The sequence below is a fragment of the Gorilla gorilla genome, chromosome 4 (genome assembly GCF_029281585.2).
Source record: "Gorilla gorilla gorilla isolate KB3781 chromosome 4, NHGRI_mGorGor1-v2.1_pri, whole genome shotgun sequence".
NCBI classification, from domain to species: domain Eukaryota; kingdom Metazoa; phylum Chordata; class Mammalia; order Primates; family Hominidae; genus Gorilla; species Gorilla gorilla.
The window spans coordinates 85,161,648-85,184,586 of NC_073228.2; the positions used below are offsets into that span (position 1 = coordinate 85,161,648).

General features: G+C 40.6%; 1 protein-coding gene across 4 annotated transcripts in view; it reads left to right on the forward strand.

Moving 5' to 3' along the window:
• The window catches only part of RASGRF2 (Ras protein specific guanine nucleotide releasing factor 2), a 269,681-nt gene that overhangs the window by 107,524 nt on the left and 139,218 nt on the right, over positions 1-22,939 (forward strand). For 3 of the 4 annotated variants that reach the window (XM_055386143.2, XM_055386145.2, XM_004058629.5), the window contains exons 3-9: positions 623-770; positions 3,079-3,168; positions 4,180-4,433; positions 10,857-10,936; positions 11,332-11,525; positions 16,540-16,649; positions 17,578-17,696. In XM_055386143.2, the coding sequence (XP_055242118.1) occupies positions 623-770; positions 3,079-3,168; positions 4,180-4,433; positions 10,857-10,936; positions 11,332-11,525; positions 16,540-16,649; positions 17,578-17,696 (995 nt within the window). The remainder of the gene's footprint in view (positions 1-622; positions 771-3,078; positions 3,169-4,179; positions 4,434-10,856; positions 10,937-11,331; positions 11,526-16,539; positions 16,650-17,577; positions 17,697-22,939) is intronic. The other variant, XM_055386148.2, reaches the window with a different exon arrangement.

Genomic DNA, 22,939 nt, shown 5'->3' on the forward strand with positions numbered 1-22,939 from the left:
GCTAGGCTGCAGGAGTTAGGGCCCAAATAATCTAAACTTAATTCTAGAATATAATTTCTATTTCTGTTGGCTTTAGAAATAGAGTAGTCAATGATTTTGCAGTCTTAAAGAGAGCCCAACAGAGTTGGTGGTCACTAATACAGACGTAATAGATTTTTTCCAGTTAGTGCCTGTTGTAATGGTCTCTGCATTCATTCTGTTTGGGAGCAGGTTTATTTTGATTGGCTAATATCTTACTCGGTGAAATATTTTGAATAGCATCCCTGGAAACCATGTGCCAGAATTCAAAAGACCTCAGTTTTTTTGTTAAAGAAGACACGCTACTTTCTTTTTAAAACTATTACAATTTCTTTTGTACTTTTCCCACTTCTATGGTAAGATTTTTTGGGTAGCAAGTATCATTAAATGAATTCTTAGTAAAGGATATGTAAAATGATTATTTAAATTCTTCATCGTCGAAGGATACCAAATGTAAGCTGAAAGTTAACATTTATGTCAAGTAGAGATAGCTGAACAAACAATGCTCATAACTTCTTTTTCAAATGTAGCATATTATATTCTATATGGAACTCTATATAGTAGAACAATATCTCAATGACTAACTGTGTAATTTTCTCTCAAGTTATGCAGACATTTTGATTGAGAGGGAAGTATTAATGCAGAAGTACATTCATCTAGTTCAGATCGTAGAGACAGAAAAAATTGCAGCTAACCAACTCCGACATCAACTTGAAGATCAAGACACAGAAATCGAAAGGCTTAAATCAGAGGTATTTCCCAGTCAATAGATTCCTTCTCATTGTTTCATGTTTACCGTCATTTCCTCATGATTACTTAAGGCCTATTCAGGGCAACATTTTAATCCCAGGCTGACTTCCTCTGACATCAACACATACGTGGCTGGGCCTGACCTAGACATGAATCTAATGTCTATATTAGGATTAAGTAAATGTGCTACAGGAACATATCAGGATAATGTGCTTTTTTTTTTTTTTGGTGCGGGGTGGTTATTTGTTCTCCTGATATCCTTCATTAGCTCAGAAATTCAAGAATTGATTATAGCATTTAACTGTTTTCAGATACCCTACAGTAATGATAATTATGAGTCTGCCATAGATTCAATTAAAGTCTAAAATGACAACTAAGGGAGAACCAGCAATGAATTCAGAAATACTTTACTCTTTTAGATTTGAAGGAGTCCAACCTTCTCCCCTCCACAGTTTTGAAAAGAACATTTGGATTAAACTATAAGACATTTGCTAGGGTGCATTTTTCCCTGGAGTTGGAATTCCTGCCTCCCCCTCCCTCCCTCAGAGTGTGAACTTCTCAGGCCTTGCATCCCCAGATAGTGAGGCTGATGCCCAGTGTGAGCAGAAGGCGGTTTTAGAGTCCACAGCCATGGTGTGTGCCTGGGTCCTCCCTCCCTCCCAGGCCTCACTCTAGGTAGAGAATCCTGAATGTACCTTTCCCGCTGTCCTATCCTTCCTCATGGGCAGTAAGCAATCACTGAAGAATGGGAGAGGAATGCAGAGAATGAGATTTCCCTCTTTCTGCCCAGGGATGCATTAGTATCTTCTGAGATTCAAAGAAGGGAATAGGACACAATGAAACCTACTAGTAATTGTATCCTCACTGACAGAAACAGTTTAGGCTCGTCGGTTTTGGCAAAGTTCTTGTCATTTTTATTGTCATCAGATAACATTTTCCTTTTTGTGTCTTGCACCTTCCTCTGAGACATACCCTGTGAATCCTAGGTGGGGTTTTCGCCTTCTGCTCCCTACACACATCACCTCCGGTGTTGAGAGTATGGGTACAAGCGTCCTCCAACAGAGATGTGGCAGCTTCTCTGATGATGACAACTTGCAGATGGTGTTCACCATATTATTACCATTGTTAACTTCCCAATTCCACCCTGATATGTGATACAGTGAAAACAGCAACAGAAAACTTAACAAACCTGCATTTTAAAAGACTATATCAGGCACTGTTGTTTAAAACAAAATTATTGTGTTCTTTCTTTGCCACTGTAAGCTAGAGCAGATGCTTTTCTGCTCAGTGAAAGAGGTTGGTATTTACTCCACGAGAGAAGCTCAACACCAGGCGATGTTCCTCAATATTTGTGTGTGTTTATCTGCCTTCACCATGTTCTATTTTCGTCTGAATGTAGATTGCGGCAAAAAACTGTCAGTTGCAGGTATGTCTTCTCTGGTCTTTTGACAGGAGCCATAATTTATTTCCTACTCCCTTTCTTTTCCCACCTCCTTGCCAGAAAATGGCAGAGGGGTGTATTTGGTACTGGGGACAGAATAGAAAGACAGGCTAGAGAGGGGCAATTATGATCTCTTAACTTTTAAGGTATTGCTGGCTAGTAGGTCTGTATAGGTTCTTAAGCTTGTAAGAGCCTGCTGTTGAGTGCCGGTCTAGAGAATTTTACTGCTATGTGTAGTTGAGAGGCCACCCAGTCTTGAAATGCCCCTCACAGGTCACAGAACTGAGCTGGAGATATAAAGAGATCCCAGGTTAGTTTGATCCTTTTTACCTTTTTTGAGGAATTCTCTTGGTTGGCTTGGACCAGCCCCAAGGCTCTGAAGTTCCCTTTACAGTTGCCATTTTCCTAAGGATGTCTGTGAGTCTGGGGTGCCATGTGCTTTGGAAGACTACAGGCCAATGGCCAGAACCAGGGGCTCTGAGCTGAGTGTCACTGCGTGTGGGGACCACAGGACATTGCAGGCAGCCACCTTCAGGCGAGGGGATGGACATATCGCTGGACTCCTGACAAGGTCTTGGCGGGCTCACCACTGGCAGCTGGGGCTGAGTTTTGGGCCAACATTTCTGCTAGCCCAGATCCCCGGTCACACTTTACACAGTCACTTCTTATAAACACTTTCATTGGTGATACCGTGCTTGGGGTAAAGTTCATGTTTCCCCCATCTCAGCACCAAAGGAAGAGAGGGTGCATAAAAATTGGATGTTTCCTGAGGATCTCATTGGACCACCTTTGTAGGCAGAGCTTCCTGTGTGTTATGGCTATAATCCAGCATTTCCCAAATCATGAAATGGACCAACTTTGTGTTCCAGATTATTGCTCTTAATAAAACCAAAGAACGAATGCGACCTTACCAAAGCAACCAAGAAGATGAAGATCCAGACATCAAGAAGATTAAAAAGGTAGGGCCTGGAGGTTTCCAGCTTTGTAGGAGCATGGTGACCAGTCATCTGTTCTATGGTGGTGTCTTTGCCACCCTGTGCGTGAGCCGGGAGCAGCCTTGCTGTTTCTGGGCTATGGCTCCCAGACTTGCCCTGCAGAGTGATCCAGACATGGCTACTCTAGAGAATTTCTGCTTGAGATTTATTTACACTGTCTAGGAAGGATGCCAAAACCAGGCATTAAGACAATAGTGTTCTCCAGTGGGGTTAATTAAGTGCTGTTCAACCTCTTGATTTTGTGCGGCTTTCATATTTTGGGGGAATATTTTTTAAATTACATTTCAAAAATATTTCTTTTAGCTTCAATCTTTAGTGTTATTTAAGAAAGATTTTTTTTTGGGCACGTGTGAAGATTGAGTAAATCAACACATCCGCTTATATTTCTGTTTTATTATTGCTTCTTGTTTAACATCCACACAATCAGCAGATTTTTCCCTCTTACTGCCATTTATAATTGCACAGCTTTTGCAATGAACCAAATGCCGGCTCTCGCTCTCACTCTAGTCCACTGTGTTTTGATTTGTCATTTAGGTTTTGATCCTATGATCTTGATTGTCTTATATAAAGCACTTACTCAGCTTTGTTAATAATAAGTGGAAAGCATCATATTTGAGGAAATTTCCCTGGATATACATCTTCAAATCTTATTTCTTTTTAATTTGTTATTATTCCTCTTATTTTATGCTAATAATCTTTCCCCTTTCACTGTAACAAAACTTTAATGTGCCCAGCATTTACCTGGACACTTTAAAGATGATCAGTAAATGTTTGTTGATTGGCTGAAACACACAGGCCAGTGCACTTTCTCAGGCTTGCCTGTTATTTTTCACATCATCCCTAGGGAATCCTTATCAATTTTAGAGGTTATCATGTTTTCTACAAAATTGATTTTTAATTATATTTCATGTTCTTTTCCATAAATAAATCACCATTGCAACTAGTCAGATTCCTTTTTGATTTTTTGTTCTGTAGGTTCAGAGCTTCATGCGAGGATGGTTGTGCAGAAGGAAATGGAAGACCATCGTGCAGGATTACATTTGTTCTCCTCATGCTGAAAGTATGAGGAAGAGAAACCAGATTGTGTTCACCATGGTGGAGGCAGAGTCAGAGTACGTTCACCAGCTCTACATCCTGGTCAACGGCTTTCTCCGGCCCCTGCGTATGGCCGCCAGCTCCAAGAAGCCCCCCATCAGCCACGACGACGTCAGCAGTATTTTTCTCAACAGGTTTGACATTGCATAAATCAAAGAGTTATGAGAAAAACCCCTTTGTATTTCCAACAAGAATTTTTACTTAATCTTTAAAAGGGTCTCATAAATTCATCTCTATTAGTTTATGATGGTAAAAATAAGAAAGCTATTACTTGTGTTCCATTGTTATTTTATTTTATTTTATTTTTTTTTTTTTTTTTGAGATGGAGTCATGCTCTGTCGCCCAGGCTGGAGTGCAGTGGCACGATCTCAGCTCACTGCCAGCTCCGCCTCCCAGGTTCACGCCATCCTCCTGCCTCAGCCTCCTGAGTAGCTGGGACTACAGGTGCCCACCACCACACCTGGCTAATTTTTGTATTTTTAGTAGAGACGGGGTTTCACCGTGTTAGACAGGATGGTCTCGATCTCCTGACCTCGTGATCTGCCTGCCTTGGCCTCCCAAAGTGCCGAGATTACAGGCGTGAGCCACCACACCCAGCCTGCATTGTTATTTTTATATCTTTACTTGAATCTTGGCATCTAATGTTCTTAATTTTTTCTTCTCTATTTGACCTACATTGTCTTATCGCGTGGAGATGTGTGTTGGGGAATATAATCACTCATAAACTGAAGAAAATGGAGTGATTATGGGTTTTTACATGTTAATTATACACAAGTATTTTAGGAAGAGCAAAAGCTAAGACACGGCCTGAGAAGGTCTGGTGAATTTATTTGCTCAATAAATCTTTAGTTTCCTTACTGCTGAGGATTCATCAGTGAAAAATCAGAAAATGCCTGCCTTTATGGAACTTAAATTTTGATGCAGGAAGATAGACAATGAACAGCATTAGTGAAATAGATAGTATATTATATGGCCATCAGAGCTGTGGAGAAAAATAAAGAAGGGAATGGGAGAAGGGGGTCAAGGGAGGGTTTAGTGTTTTACTTAGAATTTTAGCTATTTGTTTTTGAGTAGATAGTACACTCACATGGTTCAAAGGTCAAAATAACATGAAAACAACAGTTAGCAGTTGCACTCTCACCCTGTCTCTGTCCACCCGATTCCCCCAACTTTCTGTATGTAATATCTGTACTAGTTTCTTATCTATCCTTTCAGTGTTTCTCAATTTTGATCTAAGAAACTATGAATATAGAGTCTTATTTTCCCTCTTCTTACACAAAGGCAATGTACTTTAACATGTACTTCATTGTTTCACTTAACATTATTTTCTGAAGATCTTTCCATATTGATACCTAAAGAGCATTCTATTTAAAAAAATCACGACACGGTATTACAATCTGTGAATGTACCATAGGTTTTTTTATAGCAGGTTTTCAGAAAAGTTTCAAGGATAAGGTGACATTCGAGCAAAGGCTTGAAGTTCCTGGAGGAAGAGTGAGGCAAGCAGAGGGAGCTGTGCGTGCAGGGGACATGGGGCTTTCACCTGCCCGATAGTCCAGCTTGAGGACCTGCCCTGCTCAGTGTCAGTGAAGGGAAGAGTCAGGGAGTTATCAAGGTGGGACATGGTAGAGCCATTAACTTTTGCTCTAAATGAGATGCAGAGACATTGGTCAGGTTTTGAGCAGAGAAGGGGTGTGATGTGACTTCTGTTTTGAAAGGCTCACTCTGGCTTCTCTGCTGAGAATAGTCTGTAGGGAGATCAATTAGGTGGCTATTTCAATAAACAGAGTGAGAGATGACACACCTGTTAGGTAGCTATTTCAGTAATCCAAGTAAGAGATGATTATAATGGAGGCAGTATAAGTAGTTGGATTCTGGGTGTATTTTTAAGTCAGAGCCAGTAGGTGTCACGGATGCAACTAGCTGGGGCCAGTGTCACGGAATTTACCAAAACAGTTGTAGATAAAGCAAGGCAGATTTGTCAGAGAATGTGTGAAAACATGTTGCAAGGGTGCAATGGGCAGCACAGCAGAGAAGGGGCTGTCTGCAGAGAGGCAGGGGCTGGAGGGAAGTTTTATAGGGTCGTGCAAGAGCGGGCTAGGTGTGGAAAGGTCATTCCTGGTGCCAGCGGGTTGTGTTTCTCAGAACAATTGTTCATTCTTCTCCCCTACCTGGAGCCTTCCCCCATCGGAGGCCCCTTCCTTGTTGCTTACTTATCCATCAGGACTCAACAGTTGGGATTTGTTGATGGGTTTGATGTGGGTTTTAAGAGAAAGCAAAAAGACAGGTAAGATCGCAACGTTTTTTGGTCTGGACAACTAGAAGGATGGAGTTACTGTTTACTAAATGGTAAAGATTGAGTGAAGAACAGGCTGAGGGGAAAAGATGACTGTTTTCTCTTGGATCTGTTGAGCGTGAGATGCTATTAGCCATCTAAGTGGAGATGTCAAGTCAGTAGGGATCAGATATTTGTTTGGAGTTCAGAGGAAGATTCTGGGCCAAAGATAGAAATTTGGGAGTCCTCTAGCATACAGATAGTATTTAAAGCTGCTAGTCTGAATGGTATTACCAAGCAAGTGAGTACAGATGGATAAGAAAAGAGGAGCATGGATATTCCAACATCTAGAGGTCAGGAAGATAAACAGGAGCCAGCAAAGAAGAGTGAAGAGGATCCTTTGAGTTGTCAATGAAAACCAGAAGAGTGAGTTGTCCTGGAAACGAAAGCAAGAGGGAACCAACAACGATGCCAAAAAAGTCAAATGAGCAATAACTTAGAATTGACCATGGGTTTAACAACTCGGAGTTTAATGGTAACTTTGATTAGAGACCAAAGCCTGATTGGAGGCTTAGGAGAGAACAGGTGGTGGGGCAGAGGGAAGAGGAATTCAAAAGGGTGGGTATAGAAAATTCTTTTGAGAAGGGCTGCTGTATAGAGGAGAAGAGAAACAGAGTGGTACCTAGAGGCAAATGAAGAGGGTAAAAGAAGGATGGAGGGGAGAGGGAATTGCTGAGCAGTAAACTTGCAAAGACGAAAGTGGACAGAATGTACTGCACAGGTCAAGAGATTGTCATTAGCTGGGAGCATGGCAGGGAAGGAATAGTACATGGACACTTCTGTAGTTAGGAGGCAAGGACATCCGCTGATGGGGCAGATGGGAGGGAAGTGTCGGAGTTGGAGGAGAGAGAAGGAGGTGTGGAACAGTGATAGCTAGGGCAGGGGAGTAAATGGATTCAGGAATGTTGTATTAATGCTGGGCAGCACTGAGAGCTTGTGTTAGCTTATTAGGCTAGTGGTTGTGACTTTCCAATGAGATCAGTCAGGATGGTTGCTTGTTTTTCTTTAGCCACTTTCAGCTGCATGGATGCAGGTGCAGAGTGGGTGGAGGATTGGGATTAATTAGGATTGATGTTGTGGCTGCTGTGATGAAGTGAGAAAAGAATAAGGAAGTTGAAGCTGTATACAAGGAAGAGATTATAATAATGAGCCATGGAATCTAAACTGAGGAAAGAAAGTAGTGCTGGTATGAGAGGTTTTTGCCAATAAAAAGGTGGTGGGATCTGGGGATTTAGATCGTGATAGTGTGAAAGAATTTTGGAGTCAGGGTTCTAAAGGCAGTGAACTGAAAGATTAGGAGTAGTCAGAGAATGTTGTGCTTGAAATTGAGACAGGGAAGGGATGCAGCTATTGACAATGACAAGGTCTAGAGTACAATCAAAGGGATGTTGACTGAGGTCAGTGGAGGACAAGATCTTTGGAGGAAGAGTTCAAGGTTCTGTGAGGCCAGGATATTGAAATGTTGTTTGTGTGCATATTGGAATCCCCAAGAATTATGACAAGAGTAGTGTTGGAGAAAAGAGCAACTGTGAGCTGAGAGCTCAGATCTCAAGGCATCAGGAAGAGCCACTGGCGTGTCTGTAGATGAGTGCAGAAAGGAAAGATGATGAGTGGTAGTCTGATAATATGAGATTAAAAGCTAGGCTTTCTTTTGTTAAAAGGAAGGAGGGAGATTTCCCCACCTTGCTGGCAATGGCTCCTCTCAAGTGTGTGGGACATCCAAAGGAGCCTAGGGGTAGCCCTTGATCCTCAGGCAGTACAGCATTCTGGTGATACTTCAGTCACCAAGTGTGCAGTTTCAACAGGTCTGATGGCAGTGGATGGGACTGTGTACTGAACTCTGATAATGAGAGGGACTGGAGAGGGTGGGTATTGAAAACTCTTTTGAGGAGAGCTGCTATAAAGAGGAACAGAGAAACAGGGTGGTACCTAGAGGTAAATAAAGAGGCTGTGCCACATTCTTTTAGGTTCCCTCTGGCTCTTTGTTTCTACTGGATTGCTTGATCTGAAACAGGAAAGGCCAGGTTTATCATATTGTTTAAATTCAGAGTCAAGATATGCCTCTCTTTGGAAGGTAAAGCCATAAGCTCTTCATATAGACTAGCAATTATTTACCACATCTAGACTTAGATGGAGATTTGAAAAGAAATTTTAAAACTTTTTTATTTTTAATTTTTATGGATACATTTTATGGTTACATAATACATATACATAATATGGAATGGATATATAATAGCTGTACATATTTATGAGGTATATGTTATAGTTTGATATAAGCATATGATGTAAAATGATCAAATGTGTGTAATTGAGATATCCGTCACCTCAAACATTTATCATTTCTTTTGTGTTGGGAGCAGTCTAAATCTTCTAGATATTTTGAAATAAATTATTGTTAACTATAGCTGCCCTATTGTGCTATCAAATAATAGAAGTTATTCCTTCTATCTAACTATACTGTTGTACCCATTCACCAAACCCTCTCTTCATCCTCCCCTTCCCCACTACCCTTCCTAGCCTCTGGTAACCACCATTCTATTCACTACCTCCATGAGATTAACTTTTTCAGCTTTCAAATATGAGTGAGAACATGTGATACTTGTCTTTCTGTACCTGGCTTATTTCACTTAACATAATGTGAAGAGGTGTATTTTTAAAGGTGAGGCTTAAAGAAGATTTATATCATTACTGTTGTTTAACTAGATTCCCTTTACATGCCTTTGAAATTAAGCCCTAGGCAGCTCAATAATTTTGAATTTTAACACAGGTTTATAGTTAAGAAAATGCAATCTTCCTGTTTATATACAGAATTGTTTCATCTGTTTTCTAACCATCCAGGTATCAAAATATGAAGGTAGATGTATCCATTAGTTTGTGTTCAACATAGGACAGAGAAATCCCTCGCTGAGTGGAGGGAATTCACTGCTTACAGAATCTGTTGGAAAGGCTGGGGGAGTAAAGTCAGGGAGTGGCCCTTAAACTGTTGACTTTCAGAGAACATAGACTAGATCCAGAGGTTAGGAAACCACTGCCACCACTGCTGCTGCCACAGATGCCTCTCAGACTCTGGAAGCTGGTTCCCAGAAACTAGAATCCTAAAGCTGGGTGCTGACATTGCCCCAAAGCACTCACATCTCCATGACTGACTTTCAGCCATAGGAAGATGGCCCCTACTTCTGCCTTCTGTGTCTTTCTAATTGCATCTATTAGTGGAACTGAATTTACATCCAGAACCATAGCTGCAAGGGAGTCTGGGAAATGTAGTTTTAGTTCTACCCCTCTCCACCTAGAAGGAGGATGGAATACAGATTGAATGACTAACCTATAATACCTGCCAAACTAGATTTGGTTGAAATCCTTGAACAACAAACACTACTTAGTTAAATTGTTATAAAAGAAAAATAAATTAGAATGTCATGGAGCCATTTCTGTTTTATTTCATGGACCATTTGAAATAGTAAGGATTTCTTGATGTCGGTTGTAATGGAACTTGACTAATAACAAGCCAAGGGATCTCACTGAGATGAACAGTTCTGTATTTGATTGTGTCACTGTGTTAGTTCAGAAAAGGCTTCAAAGGCTCATTGCAGTAGGCTAATTCCAATGAGGAGAAAGCAAATGATGTTTTGACTTTGATAATTACCCTTCTTGGCCCTTTTAGGAATTTAGATCCCTAATTTATGCATCATCCTTATTTTAGTATCTCTGTGTAGGCTTCACTCTTTTCAGAAGATTCTTTTGCATTTCTGTCTTGGGTATCTTGGGAGTGGTTATAGTGGAGTTCTGTCAAAATTTTTGCTCTAGATTTTTCTCATCCTCTCTCCTTCTGTCAAAACTCAGTTTACTGACAGAGAAACTTTCTCCTGAGTTATCTAGAATCACATATGAAGAGAAAAAAGGATCATAACTTTAATTTTCTGACTATTGATTGAAATACTGCATTCTAATAGCAGAAAGCTCACTTAAAAATTGATGAAGAAGGTTATGTGACAATGATTTGGTGCTTTCTGTCCTCTAATATTTGAATGTTATATCAGGGTTTGCTGAGGCTGTCATAATTGCTTGATTGAGGATAGTATAATCCATGTTATTATTGGGTATAGTTTGGAGGCCCTATGGGACATATATATTATGTATATATTAAGGCTTTAAGGACTCTGGATTTTAAACAAAATAAACACATTATAGCAACTAAATTATATTATTTTTCCTTTTTTTATAGTGAAACAATCATGTTTCTTCATGAAATATTTCATCAAGGACTAAAGGCAAGGATAGCGAACTGGCCCACTTTAATTTTAGGTAAGTGCATTCTTTAAAGGTGTAAGATTTTCTTTTAGAGTGGCTGCAATTAGAGTAAAATAGCTCCAACATTATTCAGCCTAAACTGTTTGCATCACCCTGTTGACCCGTGAGCTTCTGTACCCCGGGACCCTGTCTCCTTGCCTTTTGGGTACTTTGGGCCCTGCCTCAGTGTTACCTTTTGATTCTTTCCCCTGGCCTGTCATAGTTAATTTGGGGCTGGAGTCAAGTGCTGCCCATGAGTGCATTCTACCAGATCATCATTCAGGCATCAGGGTTGCAGCTCCATGCATGTGTGACACCTGGTGCTGGGACCCACTCTTTGCCATTCCTGCCCAGTGTAGGTAATTTACCAAGCAACAAGGGAAACAGCCGTGTTTACTGTTTCTTTCCAGCTGATCTGTTTGATATTTTGCTCCCCATGCTGAACATTTATCAAGAATTTGTGCGTAATCACCAGTACAGCCTGCAAGTTCTCGCCAATTGTAAGCAAAACAGAGATTTTGACAAACTCTTAAAACAGTATGAAGCCAATCCAGCCTGTGAGGGGAGGATGCTGGAGACATTCTTGACCTATCCCATGTTTCAGGTAAGTCACTTGGGATGCATTTTGTAAGTCAGAGTTTCCAGCTCAATGTCACTGATACCTAGCATGACCAGCGTGAGATGCGTAAGTGTGCCCTGGGAGGAATTATGGCACAGATGTACCATCTGTTGCTGTCTTGAGCTTGACCCTGAGATAAACAAATATTGTGCCACACATTCTCTGTGTCTCATGGATATAAGAAAACCAGGCATTTTTGAAGCAAAGAATTCAAGAATGATTTTTTGAAATGCTGCACAATTTTCTCTTTACAGAAAGATTCCACACAGATCTCTTTCATGGAGTCTCCTCCTCCAGCATGTTTAAAAATATTATTTGGTTTACAGAAATAGGATTCTGTGCAAATGTTCCAGTTTATGCTAGTTGCAAAAAAGATTCTTGGGGATGGAGTGACTGCTGGGAAGGTTTCTGTTTTCCGGCCCATCCTCCCTTCCTGTCGCGGTTGCTGTTGAGTCTCCCCTTGGCTGGAGCCCTGGAGAACAAAAGGAGGACCTCCCTGGTCACAGAGGCTGTGGAGACTAGGAAACAGAAGGCACGGGTGGGACCTGAGGACTCTTGGCAACTAGTCAGATGGCCGCAGGAGCTCCCTTTTTGGGACTAGAGCAACCCAAGGGGTCGAGAACACTTGCATTCTTTCCTGGATCTAGGACTTTACCGTTAAGCGCCCAGAAGTGAGAACAAGGGAGGCCAAAATGTGCATCGAATCTCCTGTTGTTTTGAAAAGTGTCGATTCTGTTCTTTTGGAAGAGCATTGAGTGTTCCCATTGTGGAATTTAGGTGGCTTCTGGCCAGGCCTCCAAATTGTCATGTGGTAAACCGATTCTACTAATCATGTGTGTTATGGTTCCTGTGGAGCGCTTTGTCCTCCTGCGCAGGCATCTCTGACCCTGGCTAATCATTTTGCAGCCTCAGAAAGAAATGTGGCTGTGGTGCACAGTTGTTTGCCTTGAAGTTTGTCAGTCCTGCTCGAAATCCTGGAAGTTGCCGTAGAAGTTTAGTCAGATTTTTAACCGAAAGGATGCATTTAAAACCACTTAAGTATAGTGAAACTTTATAGCGTTTTTGTTTTTGTTTTCCTTTGGAACTGAATTGTTTGAACTCTTTGCCTCTCTTAGGAAATATTTCACAAGAAAGATTTCAGACTTTTAAAAAAACTATCTACATAATTGGAATTTAAGATTTTATTTATAATGAAGTATATAGTATAATATTCTTCTGAGATTCTATGTGAATTTTTGACAATTATCTTTAGGTTATGATTCAGTACCCCAAGTTGTATCTGTTCAGTAACCCCAAGTCAGTTGAATATACAAAGGTAGAGTCATGAAAGACACGTGGGGCATTCAGAGAGGAGCCAGCTCCCTACCTGACAGCCCCCTGATGTCTTTCTTCGTGCTATTTAATTCCCTCTTGGTGTGATTTTTTCAGTATTTTGAAATGGCAGAGCTGTACTTTCGCTGTAGATGAAGTGTCCAAATACAGCGAATGTAGGGCCTTGGAAAGGTCTTTGGATTTCTTTAAAATGCTGGGATACTCTCCCACCACCCTGCCCTTCCTCTCCCGAAGACTATGCCTGATAGCAATGACTGAGCATTTTGATTGACCCCCGGGAATTTTTATAATGTCGTGAAAAGAACATTGGACTGGGAATCTTTAGGAGACCTGATGTCTCACTCATAGCATCGGGGAAAATAACTGAACCAAACTAAATAGCTATTTCATAATCCGTAAATTGAGGCAGCTGAGCTGAGCTCTAGTTATCTCCAGACTCTCTAGCTCTCTGATGTGGTGATCCTAGAGTGACTACACTAGTTCTGATGCTTTGGATTGGGTAACTATGTGGTGTTTCAAGGAGCTTGGTGTTAGTCTAGGAGCCCCCTCCCCAAGGATGTGGTGACCTCAAACCTTAGAATGTTGGGTCAGATATTGAGGCTTTCTGGCTTTTGCCAGACAAGTCTAACCAGAGGCTTCAGCTTGTGGGAGGCTTTGATCTGGAAGAAGCCTCAAAGAGTTGGGCCAGAATTGTCCAACTGCAAGCAATGAGCAAACTGAAAGAGCACAGAATTGTCTTTGCTTGCTTCCCCATAACTATTTTGAATAGACCAGGAGAAGTCATTGGAGTTCTCTGCCCAAGGGCCTCATGCTCCTTGGTGTCTCCCTTCTGTCTTCTTCACTTGATGCCTCACTCTTCATCCTTCTGTCTAGAAATAACCCTAGAAAACACTTGGGGGAAATTGCCTTTTCTAGAAGCTGAAGCTGAGAGGTTTTTCCTTACTAAGCTCACTCTCTCCTTCTTGTTCCCTTGCAGTTCTTTCACTAATGAAGTGAAATAGTCATGGAGGTGTTTGAATCCCTTGGAGGGTCCGGTTGTATCTGCTTCTCTCTGTATTAGCAGTGGTACTTCCGCATGTTTGCCTTGCTCCCTTGTAAGGATGGACGCCTCAGGATGAGGCTAGGGTTCTCACTTTTTTTTTCTTTTTTTGCTGGAGGCCAACAACGGAAGAGGTGACCCTAGTTTATACTGCCGAGAGACCTCTGTCCAGACTTTCTTGAGCCCAGATATGGAGGCAGAAGTTAGTGTAGGGGAAGAGAGAGGAGGAGAGGCAATTGGAAGCCTTTAGCTTGTATGTGTAGAAGAGAGAAGGTGATTGTCCTCCTCCTTCTCGGCTCTTTTTTGAGTTAGTCAGTTGCTGCTGTTATCAGGCTATGTTGAACTATGGAAACATGGAGAAATTGTAGAATTTGGATGATGCAGTAAAATTATCCCCAGTTGAACTATCAGAACAGTAAGTCCAAGTATTGCCAAGAAATTTGTTATGGAAAATAATGTTGTCATTAACATAATTTTTATTTATTAAAGACAGTGGCTTGGCTGGTACCATTTAAATTGGATTCAGCTGCTCATGTATTTATTTGGATATGTATGTGTTGAAAGTCCATTGGTAAGCCAATCGTGAAATCTGCTCCTGACAAGAACAGCAGTGTTAGATGTTCTCCAGAAAGTAGCTACTTGCTATTCTATCCACTTATTTACTGTAATTGGAGAGCAAGCTAATTAATGTCTATAAAGTGACAAGTATTTGCTCCATAATTGAAAGCAGAATTATGATTCATTTAGACAGTTCCTATGATTCTTGGTTTTGGGGGAAGAGATTTATAATCAGCTCTTGAAGATACAGATGAGCCCTTTGGAGAGCTGACCACTTCTCTGCAGAACTTCGTTTGCCTGCTTTTTGGCAGTTTCAGTGCCTGTTTCTTCCTTCACCATAAGGCAGAAAGGGCCAGAGACTGAATTCAAATCCATCTACCTGAATCTTAGCCAGCGAGCACTTTAAAAGAAATTTAAGTAATGAGGAAGGATCATGAGAGTATTCACCAAACTCAGTTTTGTGGATTTTCAGTGCATTATAAGTACTCAAGCTTTCCTACACCTGTCCCGTTTGCTATGAAAAATTGAGTACATTAGCTATTGATTGCCTTGATTTTCTTGTGGAATTACTAGTTAGAGGCAGACTTTTATCAGTCATGCAATTATGCCAGCGAAAAGGATATTTGAAAGCACACTTATCCCAGGAGACTTCATCAAGTGGGACAACCCTAAGGGCTGAATTAGTGAGAAGTTCATGGGAGAAGGAGCAGAAAATCTCCTCCATATATCCTACAAAGGGAGGATTCTCCAGTGTCCCACCCTCCCACGACGAAGGGGGCCTATGTGTGCTTCCTGAAGCCTTGATTTGATGACACTCCTTAGGGTGTGATCCCAGAGCTGAAGTTCAATGTCTGTGCTAATGGTGGCTGTGTCTATGCATAGTGTGTAAATGGAGGCACTCAATAAACATTGGTAAGCAGTCCAATGAAGGCCACCACTTGCACAAGAGCCAATGCAGATCCCTAGGTAGGGCCACTGACCCTTCAGGACAGAATGGAAGAAACTGCACACAGGGTCCTGGAAAGCCGTTGTAGTTTCTTCATTCTTAAAGGTGCTTTCAAGTGCTGAGTGAGACCTCAGTCCCCGCAGACGAGAGCTCCCAGGGTGGGCTCTGAGAAAAGACAGTTAGTGCACTGGTCAGAGCTGGGATTATAGTTGACGCTCCCATTTACTGTGAGGCCACCAATGGGGCAAGTTTGGGCAAGTTACCAAACTTCTTCCCACTTTAGTTCTCTATCTGTGAAAGCCTAAAACTTCTTCCCATTTTAGTTCTCTATCTATAAAATGGAGACATAATCCTTATGATGTTAGAGGACTGGACACATTGGCAAAGCCTGGAGCACCCAGTCTAACCCCCGAGTGGGTAATGTTGTGGTAGATGTTCATGCATGTTATTGTTAAAATTAAGCCCACAATAAATAGGTTGTGTCACTAGAAATTAAGTTGAATCTCTATCATGGTTTATTAAGATCTTCCTCTGGTTGGTGGAGTTTCTGTCTTTGACAGAATTCAGATAGTCTGTTAATAAACAAAAGTACAAATAAATAACCTAAACAATACTTTTTACTGCAAGGAGGTGAATTGAGATAAAGTAGAAACAGAAAGTAATAAAGGTGAACATGTCTTCTCCCAAGTTTTAATTCTTAGGGAGAATAGTGCAGTGGGATTGTTGATTTAAAAACATTGCAAATGGACTAATATATCTAAAATACAGACTCAAGTGACTTGATGATAGCTGTATCTGTTTCCCTCTGAACCAGTTTTCAAAAATTATGATTCAAAAGTGTATGATTATGTAAAAAAAAGTTAAAGAAACAACCATCTTTTTGTACCATAACACTTCAATAATTTCCACCTTTTCATGTGTTCTTGGTGAAGTCTCTTTTTTTTGGTGTGCATGAAGTGTGAAGTGTAGTTCATTTTATTTGTATTTCTTTTTTTAAAAATGTGTAAAACAGTCAAAAGTGGGAGAGTAGAGACAAGCTTCTCGAAGCAATGATGGCCCTGCGGAGCATGTGCCCTGTCACCCATCCTGATGTCTTGCTCATACTGGCCTCTGTTTGCATCTAGATCCCCAGATATATCATCACACTCCATGAGCTCCTTGCTCACACACCCCATGAGCATGTGGAAAGGAAAAGCCTGGAGTTTGCCAAATCAAAGCTAGAGGAACTGTCCAGGTATGCCAAGAACTTATAATAAAGGCTTGGGAGAGGAAAGCAGCAAGTTAGTCTCTTGTGGAAACCTCCTGTATATGTTCTAAGGAACAAGAAGCAAAACAAATCCAGCTTCTCAGATTCACCTGAAAGTTAAATAGTAGCTTGTGAGGTGATATTGAATCATCATTCACATTCATTTGAACCAAGAAAAATACGTATCTTGGAAAATGTTCTTATAGCATGTGAATTTATGTAATTCAGATTAGGTGTATTTTGATTTAAGTTTGGAAATGTTCATGTTTCTTTCAGCATTAAAAAAAAAATGATAGCCAGGTGTGGTGGTGTGCACCTGTAGTCCCAGCTACTCGGGAAGCTGAGACGAGGGTGCAAGGGGTGATGATTATTTGACCCCAGGAATTTGAGACCAGCCTGGGCAACATAGCGAGACCCCATCTCAACAAAAAAGACTCTCAGTTGCATTTTGTATTCATATTTGGTAAGAAGCTAGAGAATGTACAGTTTGCATTTCTCAGTGACTTTTCATTGTTACAAGCACTTATTTATGTCTGTGTTACTTTAGCTTATATGGGATAAATGGTCTAAAGGTCTCTTATTTAGTCTGCCTCCAAGAAATGGCCCCCTAATCTCAATGACGGGAACTGGCCACAAAATGACATGTTGCTTTCCTGTTGCACTTAGAAGCAGACATGCCCAGGATGCTCGTAATTGCTGACCCATTTACTGTTTAGTTTAGAATCATGAGGCACATTGGCTTTGTTTTCGGTCATGACCTGTTGAAGCCTGGAAAGATCCAGCGTATTTCCCCCAAACCCCCGGTTCAATCGATACAAGCTTGCAACCGAGCTTCTCAGATGGAGCTCTTCTTTGCCTACATGCTAGGGCAAGAGAAAATCTCTCTTACTGTGATCCTGTCTGTGTTGTGTCACAGAGTAATGCACGATGAAGTCAGCGACACTGAAAACATAAGGAAAAACCTTGCCATCGAAAGAATGATCGTGGAGGGCTGTGACATCTTGCTGGACACCAGCCAAACGTTCATCCGCCAAGGTAAGTCCCTGTGAAATGGACCCGCGACCTGATGCGCTGTGCGGCTGTCACATGATCTCGGCACACCCCGGAAGGCGTTCTGAACAGGCGTGACGGGTGCGGTGCCCGCAGGACCCCCTACGGCCTTCGCCGAGGCGGTGGTTGAGGCCCACCTTTGTGCTGTTTCTTTTCAGGGACCATGAAAAACAGCAACACAATCATAGTAAAGCACGAGTGGGGCAGGCAGTTACATTCTGACTGGACGCTTCTCCTCAGCGGCCCGGACATTCTCTGCAGCTCCAAGGAGGACCGGTCGGCCTGGCCCACGGCCGTGGCAGTGCCAAATGCTGACGATACCCAGGCCAAGGCCCAGGAGAAACTTGCGTTGCTCAAAGCCCTTTCACATAAGACTGGTGACCATGTCCGAAGTGAAAACAGCTGTCTGTTGTTCCCATTTTTCATCAGCACTTCCGGATCCGCCCCACACAATATAATTTGATTCAACTGGTAACTCCCGTTGCCAGATGAAATGTCTCTGATGGACACTTGCCACGCTTTGGTAATGCAGAGGCTGTCGTGTTTGCGAAGTGTGCTTTGGGGGCATCACTCGATAAATTAAGCTTTTGAAGAGTTGAAGATATTTGTGCCGGAAACTGTGGAGAAGCAACAGCCTGACAGTGCCTATTTCTCCTCGGCTGTTATTTCAAAATGCAAGACGTAAACCACATCCCAAGTTATTTTTTTAGTGCTTAGGTCCTCTGGGGGAGGGGAGAATGCCCCAGGCAATTGATTTGAGACAATATATTGCACACATTTATAATTTTGAATTTGGTGAGGAGTGGAATATAAATTTGGAACTCAAATTAATCGTTAATGTAGTTTCTGTTTATAATGTGCCAATACATTTGAAGATATTTGTGTTGCCGTTGCCTACCATAATGTACTGCTTAAAATCTCTTTTTACCTCATCAAGAACAAGACAATGTTTTGTGCACATTAATTTTTGCACAGACTACTTTAAAAGTTTAATGCATGCCATTCTATTTTCCGTTATTTATTTACAAGGAGAAACCACACATATGTTAAAGTTTGGGAGTGTATTTTAGGAAATGATTCCTTTTCTCATTTTTGGCTTTAGATATTCTTTTTTCTTTAAATAAGGGTGGAATATAATGCTGACAACATCAGGCCCTTGTAATGCCTCCTCTATTCCTCTGCACAGACTGTGTCCCCACATTGGCTTCCTGCCTGCCAGCCTCTGTGCCTTTCCTTGTGCTGTCCCCAGCCTGGGGGCTGGGAATGTCCTTATCCATTTCTTTTGTGCCTGTTGAAGTTCTGCTTGTCCCACCAGGCTCAGATCAGATACCTCGAAGGAGCCTTTTATAATTTCCTCTTCTTCCTCCTCCCCTCTCCTCCAGTTAGAATGGATTTACCTTCCACTTGTTTCCAAGGCACTTTACTCCTGGTGCATGTATTTCATCCTCTTGCTTGTATACCTCTCTGTCCTGGTTACTGTAAACTCTGAAGGGCAGCACTTAAGGAATTCTCTCTGCCTTGCCTTGTCTAGTATGATGCTTTCTGTTACAGATACCTGGAAAATGGCATTGAATTAAATTATTTACTGAATTGCAATTATGACTGTAAAGTGTTTTATGTTGTATTTTTCTTGTATTGGAGTTTCCTGAAAATGTCTACTAATTGACTTGTGCTTGATAGTATGTGAGAATGGAGATGAAAGTTTCTATAATGTACAATTTCTTAAAGGATTTTTGATTGGGAAGTATTATAACCCACAAACATACTATATTGCTAAAAACATAAACTTTTTTAGGTCTGAGCTTGAAAAAACATTCAATAATGAAAAATGCTGGAAGGTCAAATACTGAATGTCATTTTTTTTTCACTGCAATTGGAGAGAAAACAATCATGAACAATTTCTCCCTTTATTCATGCCCATATGTTATTAATTCCTTGTTATGTACCACATGTTTAAGGCACTTCTGTCAGCTGTGAATATTTCTGATACTATTATTGTGTTGATGTCAATATAATGATTTGCCTTTTAGCAGTATTTTTCTGCATGTGTGGTTTGGTTAGTTGTTTAAGAGTTATACAGTAAAGTTGGTTTCTAAAATTCAGACCTCAATCTGAAATTAGGAAGTAATACAATCACAGACAATTTGGAAAGTTTGCATTGTTTTGCTTTGGTTACTCCTATTATCACTTTTACATAACACCCTTAACGACTTTAAGACCCATTGAGGTGTTTTCAAAAATTATTATTTAAAAAAAATTTAGAGGGATTCTTATTTTCTATGAAATGGTCTACAATTTATCTCTAAAGGTGTACTAATATTTGTGTTAATTACTTTTAGGGATGATATGTGGTCTATTTCTGTGTGTGTGTGTGTGTGTGCACGTGCATGCATGTGTGCATGTAGTTTCCTTATGTGAATTTGTATTCATAAGAACTAGAAAAATACGTCATCCAGATCATCTGAAAGATCACCTCAGAATAAAGGCATCAGCACCTCTTGAATGTTTTTTGATGAGGATTTAGTGATTGAAATAATGAAAGTTTTATTGTAAATGGTTTCCCATTATTAGTCTGTTGGATAGGATACAGAAGACTATATTATAGAAATGGTCTGATATTATCATCATTGTTTTCTAAAATCTATTAATAGTTTGTTGAATAAATGTGTGAGTGTCTGAGGCAATGATAGGAAAACAGTCTAGCTGCATCACTGGAGGTCAAATCCTGTCTCCCCTACTTCCTTGCTGTGTGATATTGGGCAATGTACTTAACTTCTCTATACCTCAGTTTCTTCTCCTTAAATTGGAGTTAATAGTAGTAGCTATCTTTTAGGATTGTTGTAAAAATGAGCTAATGCTCACAAAAGCACCTAGACTAGTACCTGCAAGATTATGATAAACTTTAAAAGCCAAGATCCAAATTTTGGAATGACTTCCTATTTTCAATTACATGAAATATGTATGAATATTTAGTAGAAGACAAAGGCACTCTAAGCTGACATTTTGTACAAAATCTGTTATGCATTGTGAACAGTGTTTTGTGGAAATGTAAATCAGGAAAATGAAATATAGGTGACTGAATACAGGACTAAGTGCCTTGAGAATAAGACATGGACCTTTCTGGTATTTTAATCATTCCTAGACTCTAAGTCATGCGCTTTCAATGTACCAGTGTTCTCTGAAATTGTAACTTGGGGTCTAGAGACAGTTATATCTTCTCAAATGCCTAACCCAATAAGCTGGAAATGGCTCTTCATTCTTTTTCATTACTCAGTCGAATTAAGAATAAGGGGCATAGTCTTGAATGCCATTCTGTGGGAATGAAGTGATTGAAATAACAGAAATTTTGTTGGAAGTTGACCCCAATTATTAGAGAGACCGATGACCAGGATGCAAAGAATCATGCTATAGCAATGATCTGATGAATTACTAAATGAATACTAAGTATTTCTCTAATTTGTATTATAGCGAGGAATCCTTTCTTCATATCTCATAGCTGTGTTGAAACATCATGTCAAATGCAAGAGAAAATGTGAAAAAATCCACTTAAAATGCTTTTTCCAAATATGATTATTTCACAAACCATAGTGTTGCAATTTCTCACTTTTAATTCAGATGTATGTATTTCTGTATGTACCTAATGTACACAGTCTCCTATGTCTCCCTTCTACTTGGATATAAGGTAAACAATTATAGATTAAGCATATTAGTATATGGTTGCCAAGGAAACATTTATTTTTTTTGTCTCACAGCTGAAATTCACAGTAATTGCTAATATATGAGCTAATAGCGTATTCTGTAACTTCTTTCTAAATTGTATTTATTTTTATGTATTCTATAATTTCTGACATAGAAAATCACTAAATTGCTGGAAGCATTTACTAACGAACACATTGAGTTTTCACAGCTTGCTTATAGCCTTTCTGAAAATGACTCCCAAAGCTATTTGTCCACCAAGATTATTTGTCCAAGCCTCAGTCTTTCACTCAGCCCTAACTCAGGGGCCTGATGACTCATGGCCCCCATGGCAGAGCTAGAACTTACTCTCTTCCCATCTGTCTTCTTTCTGAGTCTTATATTTTATGTGGCTGAATCCCCTGGCTACATCACTCACTTCTCACTTGGGCATGACCTTAGGCGAGCTACTTGGCCTCAGACCTCAGTTTCCCCATCTGTGAAATGGGAGGCATTAAACCATGTCCTCTGCAAGGCCTCTGGCTTTGATTGCATCCTGAGCCCTATGAGCCCATCCTTCTGCTGCTATGACTTGCTCATAGACTTCCCTAACTTCTGCCTCCTGCTTTCCCCTGCCTCCAGTACTCTATGTCATTCCTTGCTGCCTGGGCTGCCAGCCAGTTTGCTCCCACCCACCTCACCTCCTTCATTCACTCTCCTCTTGCCCATCCCTTCGTGGGAGTCAAACCGTCTCCTGGCCCATTGTTCCCCAATCCCACACCCTCACCCAGGACTTCTTCCTTGCTATTCTTTAGGCCCAGAATAGCTGCCTACTCTGTGTCTGTCAAGCATCCCACTGCAGCACTCACCAAAATAGACAGTGTGAGATCCAGGCGTGGAAACTTGGGTCTCTTGCCACCCTGTACACCTTTCAATTTCTGTTAAAAAGTAGATGCAATTTGCAACATTCATATGTTAATATGAACATTTCGTGACTCACAATCATAGTTTTACCAACTTACATATATATATTATTTATATGAAGAACTTTAGTGGTCTTTTTCTGCTTATTGAAGTAATTTGTGCTCATTAAAAAAATCAAGAAGCTAGAAAAATGTATGAAGAGGAAAATAAGGTTGTCTACAATCTCATCTCTTAGTGATGACTGCTGTTAATGTTCAAGGGTTTGATATGCACTTAATGATTCTTCTGAGGGTAATATGAGCCTGTGGAAGGCTGCATTTGGGGTAGGTGGTAGGTTAAATAAATGTAAGAAATTTGACTATCTCAGGGCACTTCAGAAGTCAGAATCAAGAGGTTGGCAAGAATCTTTGTTAGTACTTTTTGGTTTGATATTTAACTTAGATTGGAATTTTATTTTTGGGGTAGGGGGAGGTTGCTATGAGGGTGAAATCTAGAAATAATCAAAGGTAATGTTGGTATTATAAAGTCTGTGTATAGCTTCTCACATTAAATGGAAGGTAGTTTTGCTCCTAGGAGTATACTGGGTATAGATTTTATGTGGATTATTTTCTGTTTAGATTCCACAAATA